General features: G+C 43.1%; 1 protein-coding gene across 2 annotated transcripts in view; it reads right to left on the reverse strand.

Annotated features, from left to right (window-relative positions):
• The window catches only part of DOK5 (docking protein 5), a 141,668-nt gene extending 124,441 nt beyond the window's left edge, over positions 1-17,227 (reverse strand). Inside the window, exon 1 of one of the 2 annotated variants that reach the window (XM_060122695.1) lies at positions 16,833-17,227. In XM_060122695.1, the coding sequence (XP_059978678.1) occupies positions 16,833-16,898 (66 nt within the window). In that variant the 5' untranslated portion in view covers positions 16,899-17,227. The remainder of the gene's footprint in view (positions 1-16,832) is intronic. The other variant, XM_060122694.1, reaches the window with a different exon arrangement.
• Positions 17,228-18,219: the final 992 nt, after the last annotated feature.

Consider the following 18,219-nt stretch of genomic DNA (forward strand, 5'->3'; position numbering starts at 1 on the left):
CTTTCAAGCAAAAAAAAGCTAAAGTGATTTGCATATAAATCTTATCTACTGCTTATCTGGAGCTTCTTCCTCCCAGAGAAAACCATGGTTGATATTAATAATTTACCAAGTCCAAATTCAATGTAGTGAACCAGTGGAGGTATTTTCCTAATTCATTCATTAGATGAGTCTGCTGAAGAGACCGGTGCATTTTAACAACATAAGAAATGAAATGGGACTTCCCTGGTGGCGCAGTGGTTAAGAATCCGCCTGCCAACGCAGGGCACACGGGTTCAAGCCCTGGTCCGGGAAGATCCCACACGCCGCGGAACAACTAAGCCCGTGAGCCACAACTACTGAGCCTGAGCTCAAGCCACAGCTACTGAGCCCGAGTGCTGCAACTACTGAAGCCCACGTGCCTAGAGCCCGTGCTCCACGACAAGAGAAGCCACCGCAGTGAGAAGCCTCTGCACCGCAACAAAGAGTAGCCCCCGCTCGCTGCAACTAGAGAAAGCCCACGCGCAGCAACAAAGACTCAATGCAGCCAAAAATTAATTAATTTTTTAAAAAAAAAGAAATGAAATGAGCCATCGAACTTTCATTTTTTGAAAAGTAAATTAAAGGACCATTTTTGGGGTTTTTTTGTATTTATTTATTTGTTGGCTATGCTGGGTCATTTCTGTGTGAGGGCTTTCTCTATTTGCGGCAAGCGGGGGCCACTCTTCATCGCGGTGCGCAGGCCTCTCACTATCGCGGCCTCTCTTGTTGTAGAGCACAGGCTCCAGACGCGCAGGCTCAATAGCTGTGGCTCACGGGCCTAGTTGCTCCGCGGCATGGGGGATGCTTCCAGACCAGGGCTCGAACCCGAGTCCCCTGCATTGGCAGGCAGATTCTCAACCACTGCGCCACCAGGGAAGCCCACCATTTTGGTCTTGAGAACACCAGGTAAAATACAGGGAGAAACCATGGGCCAGCAAATCAAGCAAAACACATTCTGGCAAAAGGTCTTGGCTCCCTCTTTGGAAGGCTGAGCTAAGGCTGCAGGTTTGCAATTACAAATCACGTTTCTGCAAGTTGGGTTTAGCAGAAAGCAGATTCTAAGAAGGAAATTTGTGTTCAGAATGTTTCGTGGGGAGGGCTCTGGAAGCAACACCTAGGAGGTCGTCAAGGACGCAGGTCAGGGCTTCCCTGGTGGTGCAGTGGTTGAGAGTCCGCCTGCCGATGCAGGGGACGCGGGTTCATGCCCCAGTCCGGGAAGATCCCACATGCCGCGGAACGGCTGGGCCCGTGAGCCATGGCTGCTGAGCCTGCGCGTCCGGAGCCTGTGCTCCGCAACGGGAGAGGCCACAACAGTGAGAGGCCCGCGTACAGCAAAAAAAAAAAAAAAAAAAAAAGGATGCAGGTCAGCTGTGATGCACTCTCCGCAATGCATCCATCTCCACCCAGGAACCTGGATGCCTGCAGAGTTGTCCCAAACTGGGGCAGTCAATGAGTGTAGGCTGTGCCCCAGGAAAGGGGCTTGGCTTTGGTCAGGTAGCTCTCTTCAGCATTGGCTGCAAGCTGTCTGTCTACAACACTCATAGCACTCCCAGTGCGGGGACGGAAGCCTTCAGTCCTGGAAGAGACGGGTGGAGATCTGGGAGCACACTACAATGCCACTACACTGGTCTAGCCCAATCCCAGTCAACCTTTCCACAGTTAGGCAATGGATGCTGAAACGGCAAGCCCAATGAGAAACAATCTCCATGATGCTGGTGGTGAAAGAACTAGGGTCCTGCTAAGGGGTCTAACTGGAACGTTGAAGGAGACTTGGATAAAACCATGGAACATCCAGCCCCTTCCCAGAAGGCCTGCTGATCAATTAGGCACAACAATAAAGTTAAGAGCTTGGAGGAATTCTTTAATTCACTCAGTCATTCATTCAACAAATACTTATTGAACCCCTACTATAAGAAAAAAGCAAGAAGCAAGACAAGAATAAGCTGTACCCTTGTGGGGCTCACAGACGAATGAGGGTAAAACCATCAAAACAACGTGTTCAATCACATACTTTAAAACAGCCATGAGTGTTACGAAGAAATTAAGGCAGCACTGTCCAACAGAATTCTCAAAAATGATGGAAACATTCTATATCTGTGCTGCCCGACATGGTAGCCACTAACAAAATGTCGCTATTGAGCACTTGAAAGTGGCTAGTGTCATTAAGGAACTGAATTTTTAAAATTTTATTTGATTTTAATTAATTTAAATTTAAAGATCCACATGTGGCGACTGGCTTTTCCCGGCATTTAGATGTGGGATGGTGCTGGGAAAAGCATCTCTGGATCAATAACATCCCAGCTGAGATTTCAGGATGAGAAAGAAGTAGAGAAAGTAAGAGGAAGAATTTTCTGATCAGTGAAAATACATGTGTAAGGGCAGTAACAGAGGAAAGTGAGCTTGGCCACCGGAGGAACTAAAGTAGGTAAGTTTGGCTTGAGTACTGACTTGGGGGTGCAATGATTTGAGAACTGACTTGGGTGGGATGAGATATGGCAGGGTCTAGATCACGCAGAGTGTCTTAAGTACATTGCAGAATATTTATGTGTAAGGAGAAGGCATTAGAGAGTTTTAAAGTAGAGGTAGGATAGAATTAGATTAGATTACTAGGTAATCAGTTTGCTGTAAGCAGAATAAATTTGGGGAGTGGAGGACTGAGCAGGAGAATATCCTTCCAAAGTTAAACACACACACACACACACACACACACACAGGCTCACAGAGTTGAAACACACCCCAAGTGAGGACTGGCAGAAACAAATATTTCTGGACACTCTCGGTGGAAGTATACCTGGTACAACCTCTTTGAAGGAAAACTAGATCTATTTATCAAAATTCTAAATATACACAAATTTGTAAGAGCAACTTCCTTTTTAGAACTTATCTTAGAAAAATATAGTATCATGTATGCATACGTGCATGCACAAGGATGTTTACTGCTTCATTGTTTAATTAGCAAAAATTTGAAACTATATTAAAATGTCCAATATTAGTGTGAGCGAATTAAAGAAATCATGGGACAGCCAAATAAGTGAATACTGGGTATCTATAAAATTGTCTGAAAAGTGCTACGTTAAAGTGCTAAGTTAAAAAGAACAGGAACAGGGCTTCCCTGGTGGCGCAGTGGTTGAGAGTCCGCCTGCCGATGCAGGGGACGCGGGTTCGTGCCCCGGTCCGGGAAGATCCCACATGCCGCAGAGCGGCTGCGCCCGTGAGCCATGGCCGCTGAGCCTGCGCGTCCGGAGCCTGTGCTCCGCAACGGGAGAGGCCACAGCAGTGAGAGGCCCGCGTACCGCCAAAAGAAAAAAGAAGAGGGACAGAGTATATAACAGTACTTAATAATATGATGTGCAAAGCAAATTATACACACACAAAAACACATGCATTTTTATATATGCCTATACAACATATATAGAGGCATATACATATCGCCATACAAATATACAAGAATCTGACTAGAATTGCCTGGAAATGGAGACAAGTCTGGCGTAGGAGGGAACTTCCCTCTTCATGCTATCTTTTCTTGCCTTGTTTCCTTCACCATGTACACGTAATGCAAAACACTAGTAAATTAAAAAGACTTCATATATGCAAAAGCCATCTTTCATTGTAGGTAGTGTGGGCCTGTTTCTCCTTCTTTCCTTCCTTCTTTCCTTCCTTCCTTCCTCCTTCTTCCTTCCTTCCTTTCTTGTCAGAAATTCAACACTGCCTTTTGAAATCCAAAGTAAATCATAAAAAATAATTGTTTTTCAAGTCATCTGTTCTTGTTTTGTGGTCTGACACAAGTCATAGCAGCACAGTGGCACCCAAAGTCTTCTCTGCTATTTTCCACTCAGGTGGCCTAGAGCAGGGCACTGCAGAGACCAATCTGGGACTAAATGGGATATTGTGTGTGCTTGGGCATGCTCTTCACATCCACAATCATGCTTCTGGCTCAGAGGCAGAGAGGTGGGAAGAGAGGGAGCTCAGACATTTGTATCTCCATCTTGCCACAGTAGAAGCTGAGGCGTGAGAAGTTCAGTGACACGCTTTGGTCGCAGCAGAGGGCCAGCAGCAGGACAGGGGAAAAAAATCAGGCCGTTCTTATTCCAGCCAGGTTCCTCGTCTCCACATGTTTGTCCTGTGCCGAGGACTGCAGTTTGGATACTGCAAAAGGGCTACCAACAAACATCACCCAATAGAATTCCTCAAAACTCTTAGGATTTGTGGATATACGTACTCGTGAGATGCTTGGGCTACTGTCTGTTTCATAACTGAATATGCAAAATGTTATTTCAGGGTTTTATTCCTTTACTTAAATGTTTATTGAGCATTTACTATGGGCAGAGATGCTAGTCTATCATCCCTCCTCCCAGCTGGACCCACTTGAAGCATCTTACAAGATTGAGTGGGTTAATAAATATATTGATTGGGCAACATTAGTTACTATGCATTTGTTTGATTCAATAAACATATTTTTTTACCCAATATATGTTGAGCAAATTTTCAGTTTTATCATTTTAACTTCAGAATAAAAATAACAAACACAGCCACAGTTAACATATGATTTATCATATCTTCTAGGTCAAAGATCTGACACAGCATTTCCCAGGAAGGTGCTGTTCTAAGAAAATAAATCATCGTTTATGTGTTTCTAAATCCTTACTTAACAACTACTTTTTAAATTGTGTAAATGTCATTCCTAAAAGAAAAAAGACTGCAAAACTGTAAAGATTCTAATTATAAAATTGCCAAGAACTCAGCATCATGCTTGAGAAAATCTATGTACAAAACAGATTCACTTTTCACCTACTGGATTAGCAGAATCTTGAAACAGCTCTCAAAGCACACTTTTGCAAAATGGGAGGAAAGGGGTGGGTTCACAGATTTCTGGGAACATCCTCCAAGGCAACTTTGATAAAATTTTACATGTGAATATGCTTTGGACAATAAGTCCACTTCTAGGAATCTATTCACCAATATGCTTTTCATGGGATGAGATGAGGGGGGGTTTGCAGCACTGTCTGTAACAGGGAAAAAGGAATTACTCAGATGCTCCACAAGAGAGAAGCAGCCTGAACTCAAACTTAGGCGCTGCCACGTGTGACTTGCACAAAAATTTAACATCACAGTTAACTCAGTCTTTTGATCTGTAAAATGGACATAAAAACTCCTACTTCCTGCACATATTTAATAGTAAGTAAAAGGAAGAAAGGAAAAAAGGAAGAATGGATAAATAAGCAAGCAAATACAGCAAATATACCCGTACACTGGAATTCTATCTGATGATTGAAAAAAATGATATGTTGCTAAATAAGAAAAGCACAGCTCAGATGAGTATGTAATTATATATATCATGTACACACATACATTCATGCACACACACAAAAAAGTTTTTATACATAGACTCTTCTGGAATAAACTATTCACAGTGGTTGCTTCTGTGGAAGGAAACTAGACGATTCCTAGGGACAAGGATGAAAAGAATCTTACTGTTCAATGTAGAAATTTCGTACCTTTGAATTTTGTACCAAGTATACATATTACCTATTCCAAAAAACATCAAATAAAATTTAATTTTAAGGGGGCCAACTCAAACCTCGAGCGTTAATTGCTGAATTCCCTGGTACTGAATTTGCAGATTACATACCAGTAGCAATTATGAGACATCTTAGAACATCCTACCACTCAAAAACAGAAAACACCACAAAATCAGGTGGGACACAGGCACAGTTTTCTCCTTGTCTTCTTGAATGTCTCATTCCATTATTCTGACCTGCAGTAAAATCATTTATTCATTCAATCAGCAAATATTGAGCATTTACCATAGGCTAAGAGCTGGGGATACAGCAGTGAATAAGATAGCCGAGGTCTTTGGTCTCGCAGAACTTACAGCCTAGTGGGAGAGGACATACCCTACGAAGAAATAAATTTTAAAACAATGTATCTGACACAAAAATAAGAACAATGTTCTAGAGGGATGCGAGGGGAAAACCTTGGATGTGATGATCCATACAGGTTGGTCTCAGGTAGGAAATATAAGGCTCAAATCTGGATACCAAGAGAGGGCCAGCCGGAAGAAAATCAGAGAAAAATCATCCATCATTGGAGACGATGGATTCAAATGGATGAAGACCTCTCCTGGGGCCGAGTCCCCGGGAATGTTCCTTTCCAAGCACACTTCACACAACATTTTCCATCTGAATTAATGGATGTTGAAGACCAGACTAGTTTCATAACATCTAGATTTGGGGTCACTGTTGGTGAAATACAACCCAGGCTCAAAAAGTGGTTCTTTGGCAGATGAGCTAAAATACCTGCTATTGGTAAATGGAAAGCTGGAAATCTGAGGAAATTGTTCATATGAAAAGTCAATGAACTCTTTCACTAGGGGATTCAAAGAGGTATGACTTCTCAAAGTTTTTTAGAAATAATTTTCTTTTATTAAGGTAATGTGTGGTATTAAGATAATAAAATGCATTTTAAGACTACAGCACTTTCCTGAATAGTGTAACTTGTAGTAAGTAAAAGCTTTGAACCCAAGCTCGTGTTTTAATTGAATGTGAGTTAGTAGTCCATTCATAAGATAGGCTAATTTCTCTTTCTATTAACCACTAAAGTATTCATGGTATAAATGAATTAAGGGAAGATAAAATAAAAACTTAGGCAAATTGAGACAAGTTTGTGGGTTTGGGGGAGTTGGGGGTGGGAAGGGACACACACACCCATAGTCATATCAGACGGAAGTTCCTTAGAGGATGGTATTGAGTACATGGGATATCTTTCCTTAGAACCCAATTTTCAACGTATTTGTATGGAATCAAGCCATACGGCAGCTACAAGTAAAGAATTTTTCACGAAACCCACTTAAAAAGATAAGTACAATCATCCTGTGTTTCCCAAACTTCAGTCACACACAGCCCACCAGTTGGATTTCTGCTGCATCTCAGTTCCACCACCTACCCCAACAGTTTTTGCTGCTTCTTTGTAACACTTGCACTATGTGTTAATTATCTATTTTAAAACTTCGCTTTTTAAATTAAATAAATTTATTTAAAGAGGAAACTATATATTTTTATCTTAAATGGAAAAGTAGTATCACTTGAAGGTAAATGTAAAATGTAATACAATATAATGTTAACGAATACAATAAAATATGATACTTTTGAAGACTCTGCACCTAAGTATGGTTTTCTATTAAAAGGCCTCCTAGCCGACAGCTCCTTAAGCTGAGTTAAATAAGAAGTAGCACTTTTTCTCATTTTATGATTCAATGTTGTTTACTGCCCTAAAATGGTCTCTCAAAACATGATCGTCACATTTGGGGAAGACGTCTAGAGCTAATAAGCAAAAATATGATGGTCAATCTTTAATCAAAGGTCTGCCATTTTTGTCGAACATATTCAACTACATATTTTCTAATACAGTGTTTCATCAGTGGCTCCTAAATAAACCCGATGCTATAAAAATGAATCGCTAAAGTTAACGGCAAGAGGAAAGTACAATGCTACCTGTTGTTCATTACCAAAGCCGTGCCTCTTCTGCTGAGATACGAGTGAATTAATTTCTACCAGTTTATGGTTCTTACAGACAACAAACAACAAATATCACCTCAATCTCTTGACAATAAAAAATAAAAATCAACATTACAGACCTTCACGAAGTTTCTACTGTGAGTCAGCACAGGACTAAGAGTTTGATATCTTTTATGAGAAGCATATTATTATCCTCATTTTTGTACATGAGGAAGCTAAATTTCGGAAAGAGTAAGCAATTTCCCCAAGGCCACAAAGTCAGTAAGTGGCCAAGTTGAGATCCAAACTGAAGTGTGAGTCCCAAATGTACGCTATGTACACCAAGGAAAAAAATAATGCACCAATTCAATTATGAATGAAAGAAGGAAGGGAGGGAAGGAAGAAGGAAGGAAGGAAAGAAAGAAAGAAAGAGAGAGAAAGTGTCCCAGCGAGATTTGTAGTAGTTATTGTCAAGACTATTCTAAAAATACACCAATTCAACAGAGGAAGGAAGGAAGGAAGGAAGGAAGGAAGGGAAGGAGGGAGGGAGGGTCCCAGCTAGACTTGTAGTAGTTCTAGTCAAGACTATTTGAAAATTCATATTGAAACCAAAGGACCTAAAATACCTAAAACAATTTTGAAAAAGAAAAATAAAGTGGGAGGAACCAGTTTACCCTATTTCAAGACACTGTACAGCTACACATGTAGACATATATAGACATATCACTGTACAATGGAGGCACACAAAACAACGGAAGAGAGTAGAGGACCTAGGAATAGATACACATAAGTATGCTCAATGGAGAAAAGACAGGACCTCCGTAGGCGGAAAATGAACCTCCACCTAAAATGCACACTGGATATAAAAACTGACTCAAAATGGACCATGGACATAAATGTAAAAGGTAAAACTATAAAATATTTATAGTAGGAAAGAAAAAAAGTAGAAAAAATAGTTGGGATCTTGGGCTGGACAAAGCATTAGTACCAAAAGGGAAAAAAACCCCTCATAAATTGGACTCCATCAAACTTAAAAATTTCTGCCCTGTGATAGACCTTGTTAAAAGGATTAAAATAATAAGCTACATACTTAGAGAAAACGTTTGCAAACCACATGTCTGAAAAGGACTAATATCTAGAACATACAAAGAACTCTCAAAACTCAACAGTTAAAAGCAACCAACCCAATTAGAAAATGGGCTGGGCTTCCCTGGTGGCGCAGTGGTTGAGAGTCCGCCTGCCGATGCAGGGGACGCGGGTTCATGCCCCGGTCCAGGAGGATTCCACATGCCGCGGAGCGGCTGGGCCCGCGAATCATGGCCGCTAGGCCTGCGCGTCCGGAGCCTGTGCTCTGCAACGGGAGAGGCCACAACAGTGAGAGGCCCGCGTACCGCAAAAAAAAAAAAAAAAAAAAGAAATAAAATGGGCAAAAGACATGACTAGGCATTTTACCAAAATGTATGTACAGATCGCAAATCAGAACACGAAAAAATGTTCAGCATCACAAGGAGATGTCAATCATCATCTCATCATCACAAGGAGATGTCAATATACACACATCAGAACGTCTAAACCAAAACTGACGCACCAAAAACTGGGGGGCAACACCAAATGCTGGCGAGGATGCGGAGAAACTGGATCACTCACGCGTTGCTGGTGTGAATGTAAAATGGTCCAACCACTGTGAAAAACAGTCTGGCGGTTTCCTGAAAAACTGAACATGTACCTACCAATACAACACAGCAATTGTACTCCTGGGCATTTCCCTAGAGGTATGAAAACTTACGTTTGCACAGAAACCCAGACCCAAATGTTTATATCACTGGAAACCACCCCCAAATGTCCTTCAGTGGATGAATGGCTACGCAAACTATGGCACATCCATATCCCAGAATACAACTTAGCAATAAAAAGGAATGAAACTTTGATACCCACAATACTGAAGACAACCACGACAATTCCAGAGAATTATGCTGAGTTAAAAAAAAAAATCCCCAAACATTACACACTGTATGGTTCCATTTATATAATATTTTTGAAATGATAAAACTATAAAAATGGAAAACAGATTTGTGGTTGTCAGGGCTTTACAGTTATGGGAAGGGGGAGCAGAAGGGGCAACTATAAAAGAACAACACGAAGGACCCTGTCATGAGGGAATGCTTTGTATCTTGATGGTACCAATATCAGTATCCTGATTGTGATACCAGGGATTTGAAGGATGTTACCATTGGGAGAAACTGGGTAAAGGGCATGAGAAATCTCTCTGTATTATTTCTTACACCTCATGTGAACCTACTATTACCTAAAATCTAAAAATTTAATTTAAAAAAATGAGACAGTGGTTCTTAACCTCTTTGGAAATTGTGGAGGGTGGGGGGTGACAGGGTTTGGGACACAAAAGTCCTGATCTCTCTAAGAATCTCATAAAAGCTATGAAGTCACCATTTGCATCTTATCCATAACACAGTACACACGGCTAACATTTATGTTCTCTGAGACCCAGGGCATCAACAGAGGCTCAGAACACTAAAGAAATAAACACAGCCCCCCAACTGCTCCGAAAAAATCAGCTTCCTGATACTCATCCAAAATGTAGGCATCTGCATTCTAGAAAAAAGCTATTTTAACTGCAACATTCACATATATCTGTGGCATTTCTAAACTCCCAATTTCATTTTGAATTTCACAGAAACAGGGGTTTGCAGCAGGGAGGCATCCTAATCTCTTCCTGGCTTGGAATCCCCCAAAATTTTATTTCCACCCAACCGGGATCAAATTCCTAGAGGAAGAGGAAAATCAAGTTTCCCCTTCCTCGTTTCATGAAAATGAAACTGGAGATACCTGCAGATGTCTTTTCACTCCAATATTTGACCCGTTACTCAAACTAATTCATCCTTAACTAGAGTGAATATATTAATCTCATGTTAACAATACCATTCCACAAATAGACTGTCAATTCCTTGAGGAGGTCGACTGTATCTGTCTTATTTAAGGTGGTTTTCCCTGAGCTTCTTAAAATGAATATTCACTCAATAAACATTTGATGCATGATAAAATAAATGAAATCAAATATATCCCAAATGAAAACTAAATTCTTAAAATACCAAAGATAATGATCCACAAAAATTACAAAGCTGCTTAAAAAATAAATATTTCTAGCCATCTAATGAATATCATAAAAAAATACATTGGCAGATGTGGGGAAAATCATCACACAAGTAATTTGGTTTATGCCTACACACAAAATCACTAAATTGGCCATTCTTTCCTTAAATCAGTTTTGGGGATGATTAAAGGCTGACTTTATGCATAATTAATCCTACCATCCACAAGGACCATTGAATAAAGATGACTAAAATACCAGCTGGAAAGCACTTCCGACATGGAAACCAGGGAAGCTGATTCAAATGGGGCTCAAATACTGAGTACTCTTAGGCAATACTTAGCAAGTGTATTCAGTCTAACTGACCGTAAATTTCACTACTGGAAGTTAGCCCCAGACTCTCTTTTCCTTGAGGAAGGAAAAGGATGCTTCATGAATCTTACTGAATGGTTGTATGTGTTTGTGTGCATGTGTGTGTACATACACTCATGTACAGATGGTACATGATGAATTTATTCAATTCCTATGATTTTTTTTTTGTGGTACGCGGGCCTCTCACTGCTGTGGCCTCTCCCGCCACGGAGCACAGGCTCCGGACGCGCAGGCTCAGCGGCCATGGCTCACGGGCCCAGTCGCTCCGCAGCATGTGGGATCTTCCCGGACCGGGGCACGAACCCGTGTCCCCTGCATCGGCAGGTGGACTCTCAACCACTGCGTTACCAGGGAAGCCCCAATTCCTATGATTTTGATGTTATGAATATAACTTTGCCACGATATCATTAAAAATGCACAGATCCCTGATCATCTATAAATCTAAAACCCTAAATGAAATATGAAACCTCTTTGGCATACTGGGTCAAGTGCAACAGAGAAACAAAGGAGTGAGAAAATATTTCTGCCTAAAATTTGGCCATTTATTAACCAGTTTTTCGAATCTACTCTGCCACCCAAAAAAAAGATCCCCAAATTAACAGTTATGCACTAGTATGATGAGCTTGCTCAAACCAAAGTTACATGGAGATGGGTTTCTCTGGTCCTGATACCTTTGCCATTTATCTAAGGATCATGAAAAATCCTACAAAGGCAAATATCCCTTCCATAGCCTAACATCGGTGCTTGTACATTAATTATTTCACGGATATTAAGTTTTGTTTTCCTAACTAAAGAGCAAGGTCTTTGAGGATGAGAGCTATTGCAGTGAAAGAGATGAAAATAACAACCATGTAAGCATCATCAACCTCAAACAGCACCCGTAGTAGAGAGAGCAGTAATAAACATGAATTGGGTTTCCACTGTGTCAAGCATCGTGTTAAGCCTTTTATGAGAATCCTCTATTAGGTGGATATTACGAGTCTCCCTATTATTACAGAAGACTGAGGCTTATAAATGCTGAATAACTCACCCAAAGTCACATAACCAGTCGCTGAGTTGGGATTTTAACAGTCTCATGTCAGAGCGTATGCTCTTAAACCAGTAGGTAGTGATGGATTCATTCATTCAATAAATCTTCATCGAGTGCTTCTCCATGCTGGAAACTGTTCCAGGCGCTGGGGTTCAGCCCTCATGGAGTTTCACATACCATTTGGGAGATACAGGCAATCAACAAGTAAAACATACAGACTGGTAAGTGAGGGGGTGATAAGTCTAGAGAGAAAAAACACAATGGGATATAGGGGGAGAAGGAGGGAAGAGATAAAATAGGGTGGCTGGAAGGCCTCAATGAGAAGGTGGCATTTGCAGAAAGGCTGAAGAAGGTGAGGAGCCAGCCAGGAAGAGGTAACGTGGGGAAACAGCATTCCAAGCAGAGGGAACAGCAAGAGAAAAGATTCTGAGTCAGGGGACTCCCCTGGTGGCGCAGTGGTTGGGAATCCACCTGCCAATGCAGGGGACACGGGTTCGGTCCCTGGTCCGGGAAGATCCCACATGCCGCGGAGCAACTAAGCCCCCTGCACCACAACTACTGAGCCCATGCGCCACAACTACTGAGCCTGCGCTCTAGAGCCCACAAGCCACAACTACTGAGCCCGCGTGCCACAACTACTGAAGCCCGCGTGCCTAGAGCCCGTGCTCCGCAACAAGAGAAGCTACCGCAATGAGAGGCCCGCGCACCGCAGAGAGGCATGGCCCCCGCTCGCCGCAACTAGAGACAGCCCGCGCGCAGCAACGAAGACCCAACACAGCCAAAGATAAATCAATAAATAAAAGATTCTGAGTCAGCACAGGGCCCCGGAGCCCGCCGTAGGGCTGTAACTCTTGGTGGTCCGAGCAGTGAGGGAGATAAATTAGGAGGCTATTATTCTGCTATATTTGGGGGCTTGGGCCAGAGCGGCAGTGGCAGATGATGTGAGAGGTAGTCGGATTCTAGACATGTTTCCAAAACAGAGCTTACAAGACCTCCCGATAAACTGGTTGTGGGGTTGTGACAAGGAGGGAGTGGGAAGGGGGGCTGAGTTTTTATTGTTTGCTGCTTGCTTGCTTACTTGACTGATTTTTACCAGGGCAACTGAAATACTGGGACCTCTAGTGGCTGAGATGCAGACTCCAGGAGAAGCAGGTTTGGATGAAAAAATCAGGGGTGGCTGGACATATTGAGACCAGGAGACGTCCAGATGAGGATGCAGGCTAGACGGGAGAAAAGGTCCTTGGTACATAAGAGCACAGAGATGCTATTGAAAGTCGGGTAATCGAGGGGAACTGCATGGAGATAAAGTGAACAGGTGTGAGTTTAAACTCTGAGACTTGCAGGGTGGACAAGCCATAGCAATTACTGACTGGGAAATCCTCTCCGTTGCAAAGGAAGAAACCAAGTGAGGGCAGTTATATGATGCCATCTAAGCCACGTGATAGGTTAATGATGTGCAAATTGCCTAGTTCACCATTCCTCTAAGAATACATTTTTTAGTGCCTTTTGTGGATTTGCCAGATAATTGTAGACACACCCTTCCCCAGCCCTCAAAACAGCAACATCGACATTATCCTGAAAAAGTATTGCACCCAGAGCCCAGCTTGACACCTCCATGAACCAACGGATGATGAAGCCATAGAATAAAGATGTGAAGATACTGAGACTTTTGAGTTAAATCCGTTGAATTTCTTTAAGCTTTTTGATGTTTATAGAAAAAAACAAGTCTACAAATATTTGATTGTTTAATCACTTAAGCTGCTTAGTATCTCAACTAAAGGTGACACTTATTTGCAACCCATCTGAATGCGGATGGTCTTAGACTATTTCATGCCCCACTGAAAAATCACTTACATGTATATAATTTGTAAAAAACTGCATCCAACGAAAATGTTCGAGAGCTGCATAAACATTTATGCCTTTGGACACATTTAGATAGAAAGATTAAAAAAATCAATCATTCCTATATCCTTCCATCAATCCTAACTCATCTCTGATTACACCAAAGAAATAATGAAATTAGAATCAATGCTGTATGCTTACACTGCATTTTCACAAATATTATCTTATCCAATGCTCACAGCATCACTAAATAGTGTTCATTGTACAGATAAGAAAACTGAGGCCAAGAGAGGTCAAGGGTCATAGAGCTAACGAGTAATAGAAGGAAGATTTGTTCTCTTTTCTTCTCTTATCAAATCTGAGGGGTCATTCCCTGGCACACCAGCTGCTTACGATGAAATGTTGTTTTCTTGTTTAATTATAAACCCTCCCAAACATGGTTCTAATCCACAGACACTTGTCTGAATTCCATTAATAAAACCACCATGTCATATCAGCTCCTCAAGGGGCTTATGAATTGCAAAGTCAGGCCTTCACTCTGTCGTTCAATCCATGTTCAACGTGCACTAACTGAGCGCCTACTGTGTGCCTAACACAAAGCCCTCCAACTCTTTGAGACTTCCACATGCTGCTTGCTGTTCTAGGCTATCTGCAGCCTAGATTAATACCACTAACATTTCTTACTTTGGACGGAGGGTCCCTGTGCCATTTTCCTGAAGCATTCCTCTTGATGCCTCCATTATAAAACTTTAGTTTGCAGTGCTTTCTGACAATTATGTAATCAGCCTCTTCAGTTTATATAAATAAATTATATCATTAGGACACTTTTTGAAAATTAACTGGTGATAAAATCAAACTGAACAAATAAAACCAGGTTTTGTTGATTATATTTTTGACGTTTTCTCTCCATGAGCAATAACCATCATTCAATAAATATTCTAAAATCTATTTGAGTGTTAACACAGACACAATGAATAAATCCTGAGAAAGTACACTTCTGGTCGGCATCCAAGATACTGTAAAATATAAAGGGATGCAAAGTAAACTGTATTTCCTTTCCTTCTGCTTCAAGTATCTGTCCGTAAACGCTAGCACACACGGGACTGTAGAGTGTCAGTAATGTTACAGAAGAAAGTCTCAGTTACCATAAACTAGAAAGTTATGGTAACTAGTCTTCCAAATAAATCACCATGTGTCACAATTTGGCATAAACGCTGATCCTTATGAATAACTCACATTTTGTGCATTAATAATTCATGTCCTCTTTCTATTGGAATGCTCTCTAGCACAGAATGGATGTCTCTTATCAATTTCCTCAGTTGACATGATGGAGTAAATCTAAAATTAGAATGGTGTTTTCTAATGCTCCTTTTAACATTGTAACAGTCGGCTGGCCCATAAGGTTATAAAAAATATAAAGTTCCCCTTATTTCTTGCCCTTTGCATGAAAGTCACTATGTTAAGTACCCTAACAATACTTGGTCCCCTTGATGAGAATACCTGCATAGCAAAAAAGAAAACCAAGGAAACTAAGGGTTGATAGGGGTTGGTTAGTTCTGTCACATTTCTCCCTAATTATATATTTATATATTCACTATAACATGGGGCCTAGTTGCTAAAACATGGTAACCGGCAGGGAAAGAAAAAAAAAAAGAGAGAGAGAGAAAGAAAGGGAGGGAGGGAGGAAGGGAGGAAGGGAAGACGGAAGGAAGCAAGGAAGAAGAAAGAAACAAATCAGGTAAGAGTTTTTAATAATTATAGATGTTTCCCATCAGCCGGTTTTCCTCCCTGTTTAACACTGTGAAATTGCCTTTCAATTTTCAGTAAAATTATCTGGTACATAAAAAAGTCCAAAGACCAAATAAGAGAAAGGTGCCAATGACATATATTTGTGGAGAAAGATGTTCAATTTATTACTATTAACTCTATTCCCACTGTGGCCATTCTTCATCATTACTGACATTATTTTTTCAGACATTAGGAAAGTAAACTTTTCTCCCCAAACTCCCTCGCCCCAAAGCACACAATAAACAAAAACAGCAACAGCACTTGACACAAGGCAAAGAGAAATGAGGTAGTTTGAAATTTAAAAAAAAATCATTCCAGTATCCCCACCTCCCTCAAGAATTCCTTTGCCATCCCTCAAGCCCAAAGAGAAGCAGAATGAGTTCTCTGAAGTCCATCAATGAAGAGCAAAGGGGAAAAGGGCAAAAGAGAGGGGGTTTTAGGAGAGAAGCCATCCCTGGGACAACATCCGATCCCTGACAAGTAGCCTCTGGTTCATTCATTCTTCCTTTTAGTACATATTTAGCAAGGGAGCACTTGCTCTGTGCCAGGTATTATGTTCCGCCCTAAATAGTCCTCCAGCGGGCATCCGGTGTGTATTCCAGCAATGAATCCACTACCCAGGCTCAGGACCATGGAACCTACCCACACCGCCTTTGCCAGCACCTGGGCCAGGGGTGGGTCACTGTCCAGGACCCGGAGTCTGAAAAGACTTCTTCCTGGGGTCAGAGGGTCCCTAACCTTGTTCACACTCAGAGCGTCTGCCCTTCCTCAATCAGTCCATCCATCCCCCGTAAAAGTTAAGTTGGCGGCGAGTGGGAAGAGGGGCACCGGGGGCATCCGGCGGGCTCAGCAACCCCGCCCAGGTTTCTCAGCTCTGACTCCCATGGCTACCGAGAAATATTTATTTCCAGTAGACGGGCTCCAGTGGCTACTGAAGCCGACCACAGGGCCACCATCAGAAGGCCAAGTCATCCGAGAGATAAAGATAGATCCATTACATACCTAGACCCGGCCTTACAGTGGCAGCCCCAGGAGATGTGGGTTTAGGCTGAGAAACCACAGCGCAATTCTCCGGCGCGCTGCCGGGAATCTCCTTCCACCCTCCAGGGATGCTGGCTACAGATAAAGACAATTGACCCGGTGAACAGGGGGCAGGGGGAAAAAAAAAAGGATCGATACTTACCCCTAGGCGTCTGCTCCGGATCCTCACGTACCCTTGCTTCACTATGTCATTAAAATTGGAAGCCATCCCGGACAGCCAGTGACAACCCCCCTCCTCACCCAGGCGCACGCACCCTAAGTGGCTTTGGGGAGGGCTCAGGCCAGGGTCAAGAGAAGGCTTTGGGGTGTGGAAGGAGAAAGTTGACAAGGTGAAGCGTTTACGGCTGCGGCCCGGCGTGGCTTCAGAAGGCGCACATCACTTTCTCTGTCCCCCAAAACCTTTAAGTGGGCGGCCGGTTTGCAGCCACTTTGGGGGAACGCAGAGAGCGCAGCGCCGTGAGGCGAGGCTGGAGCGCCGGCGTCAGCTGACTCATCAGCCAGCCTGCCCGGAGGAGGAGCGGCGGCTGCTCAGGGATCCAGCCCAGCCTCTTCCCGGGGCCCAGGAGGAGAAGGAGGAGGGGGGAGTGGGGAGGGCGAGGGCGAGGGGAGGAGCCGCGCCCGGCGGTGGCCACCCGCAGGCAGACACACGTGGACGCGCTCACCCTCCTCCTCCCCTCCTCTCCCGCCCGCCTCGCCCGCCCCCATTCTCGTCCCGACCCCGACCCTCCTCCGGGACCCAGAGCTTGCCCCTGCCTGCCCCGCACCTCGCCCACACCCGCCGAGATAAAGCTCGGTCTCTTCCGGCTCTGGGCTTATTTTAGATGGAGAGGAAATTTCACTTTTTTCCCAGACGCCGCCGACCCCGCCTCTCCCTTCAGCCCCATCTTTGCCCTGAGAAGGGCTGGCTTTTGCCTCTGTTGTGCATGTGTCTGGGGAGCGGTGTTGCCATGGTTTGCCTTGACCTTGGCATATGAGGGGAGGGATATTGCCCTGGCTTAAGCTGCATGCTTCCTCGGGTTTCCTGGGCATCCTGGACCCAGCCCTTGCGTTGATATCATTTTCCTTGTTTGAGCTTGTCTTTCCCGCCGGATTGTGAGTTTCCCAGGGGCTGACCCCTGGCCTCATTAGTACGTGTACCAACAAAGCCTGGCCCAGAGCAGGTGCCGAATAAATCCTTAGTGTCAGGCACCCTCTAAGCCCTTAGCTTGGGCTCATTGAAACTCCCCTGTACTTTATGAGCTACCCACCCCCCTTATGTGAATACCAGGACCATATTTATGCCTCCCTAGCCTGGCAATAGAGCTCATGTTCGTAGCCACTGCTGGATGCTGCCTATAGAACACGATAAAAGGGAGACCGGATTTCACATTCACCTGCCCCTTGCTGCACTACCTTCCTGAAACATGTCTGAGTTGATAACGGCTATCATTTATTGGCACCAGGCATTAGGCATTGTGCTAATCCTGTTCAAGGAATAATGAGATAGGTACTATCATCCACATTTTATAGAAACTGAAGCTCAGAGGAAT

The sequence above is a fragment of the Lagenorhynchus albirostris genome, chromosome 15, assembly GCF_949774975.1.
Source record: "Lagenorhynchus albirostris chromosome 15, mLagAlb1.1, whole genome shotgun sequence".
Taxonomy (NCBI): domain Eukaryota; kingdom Metazoa; phylum Chordata; class Mammalia; order Artiodactyla; family Delphinidae; genus Lagenorhynchus; species Lagenorhynchus albirostris.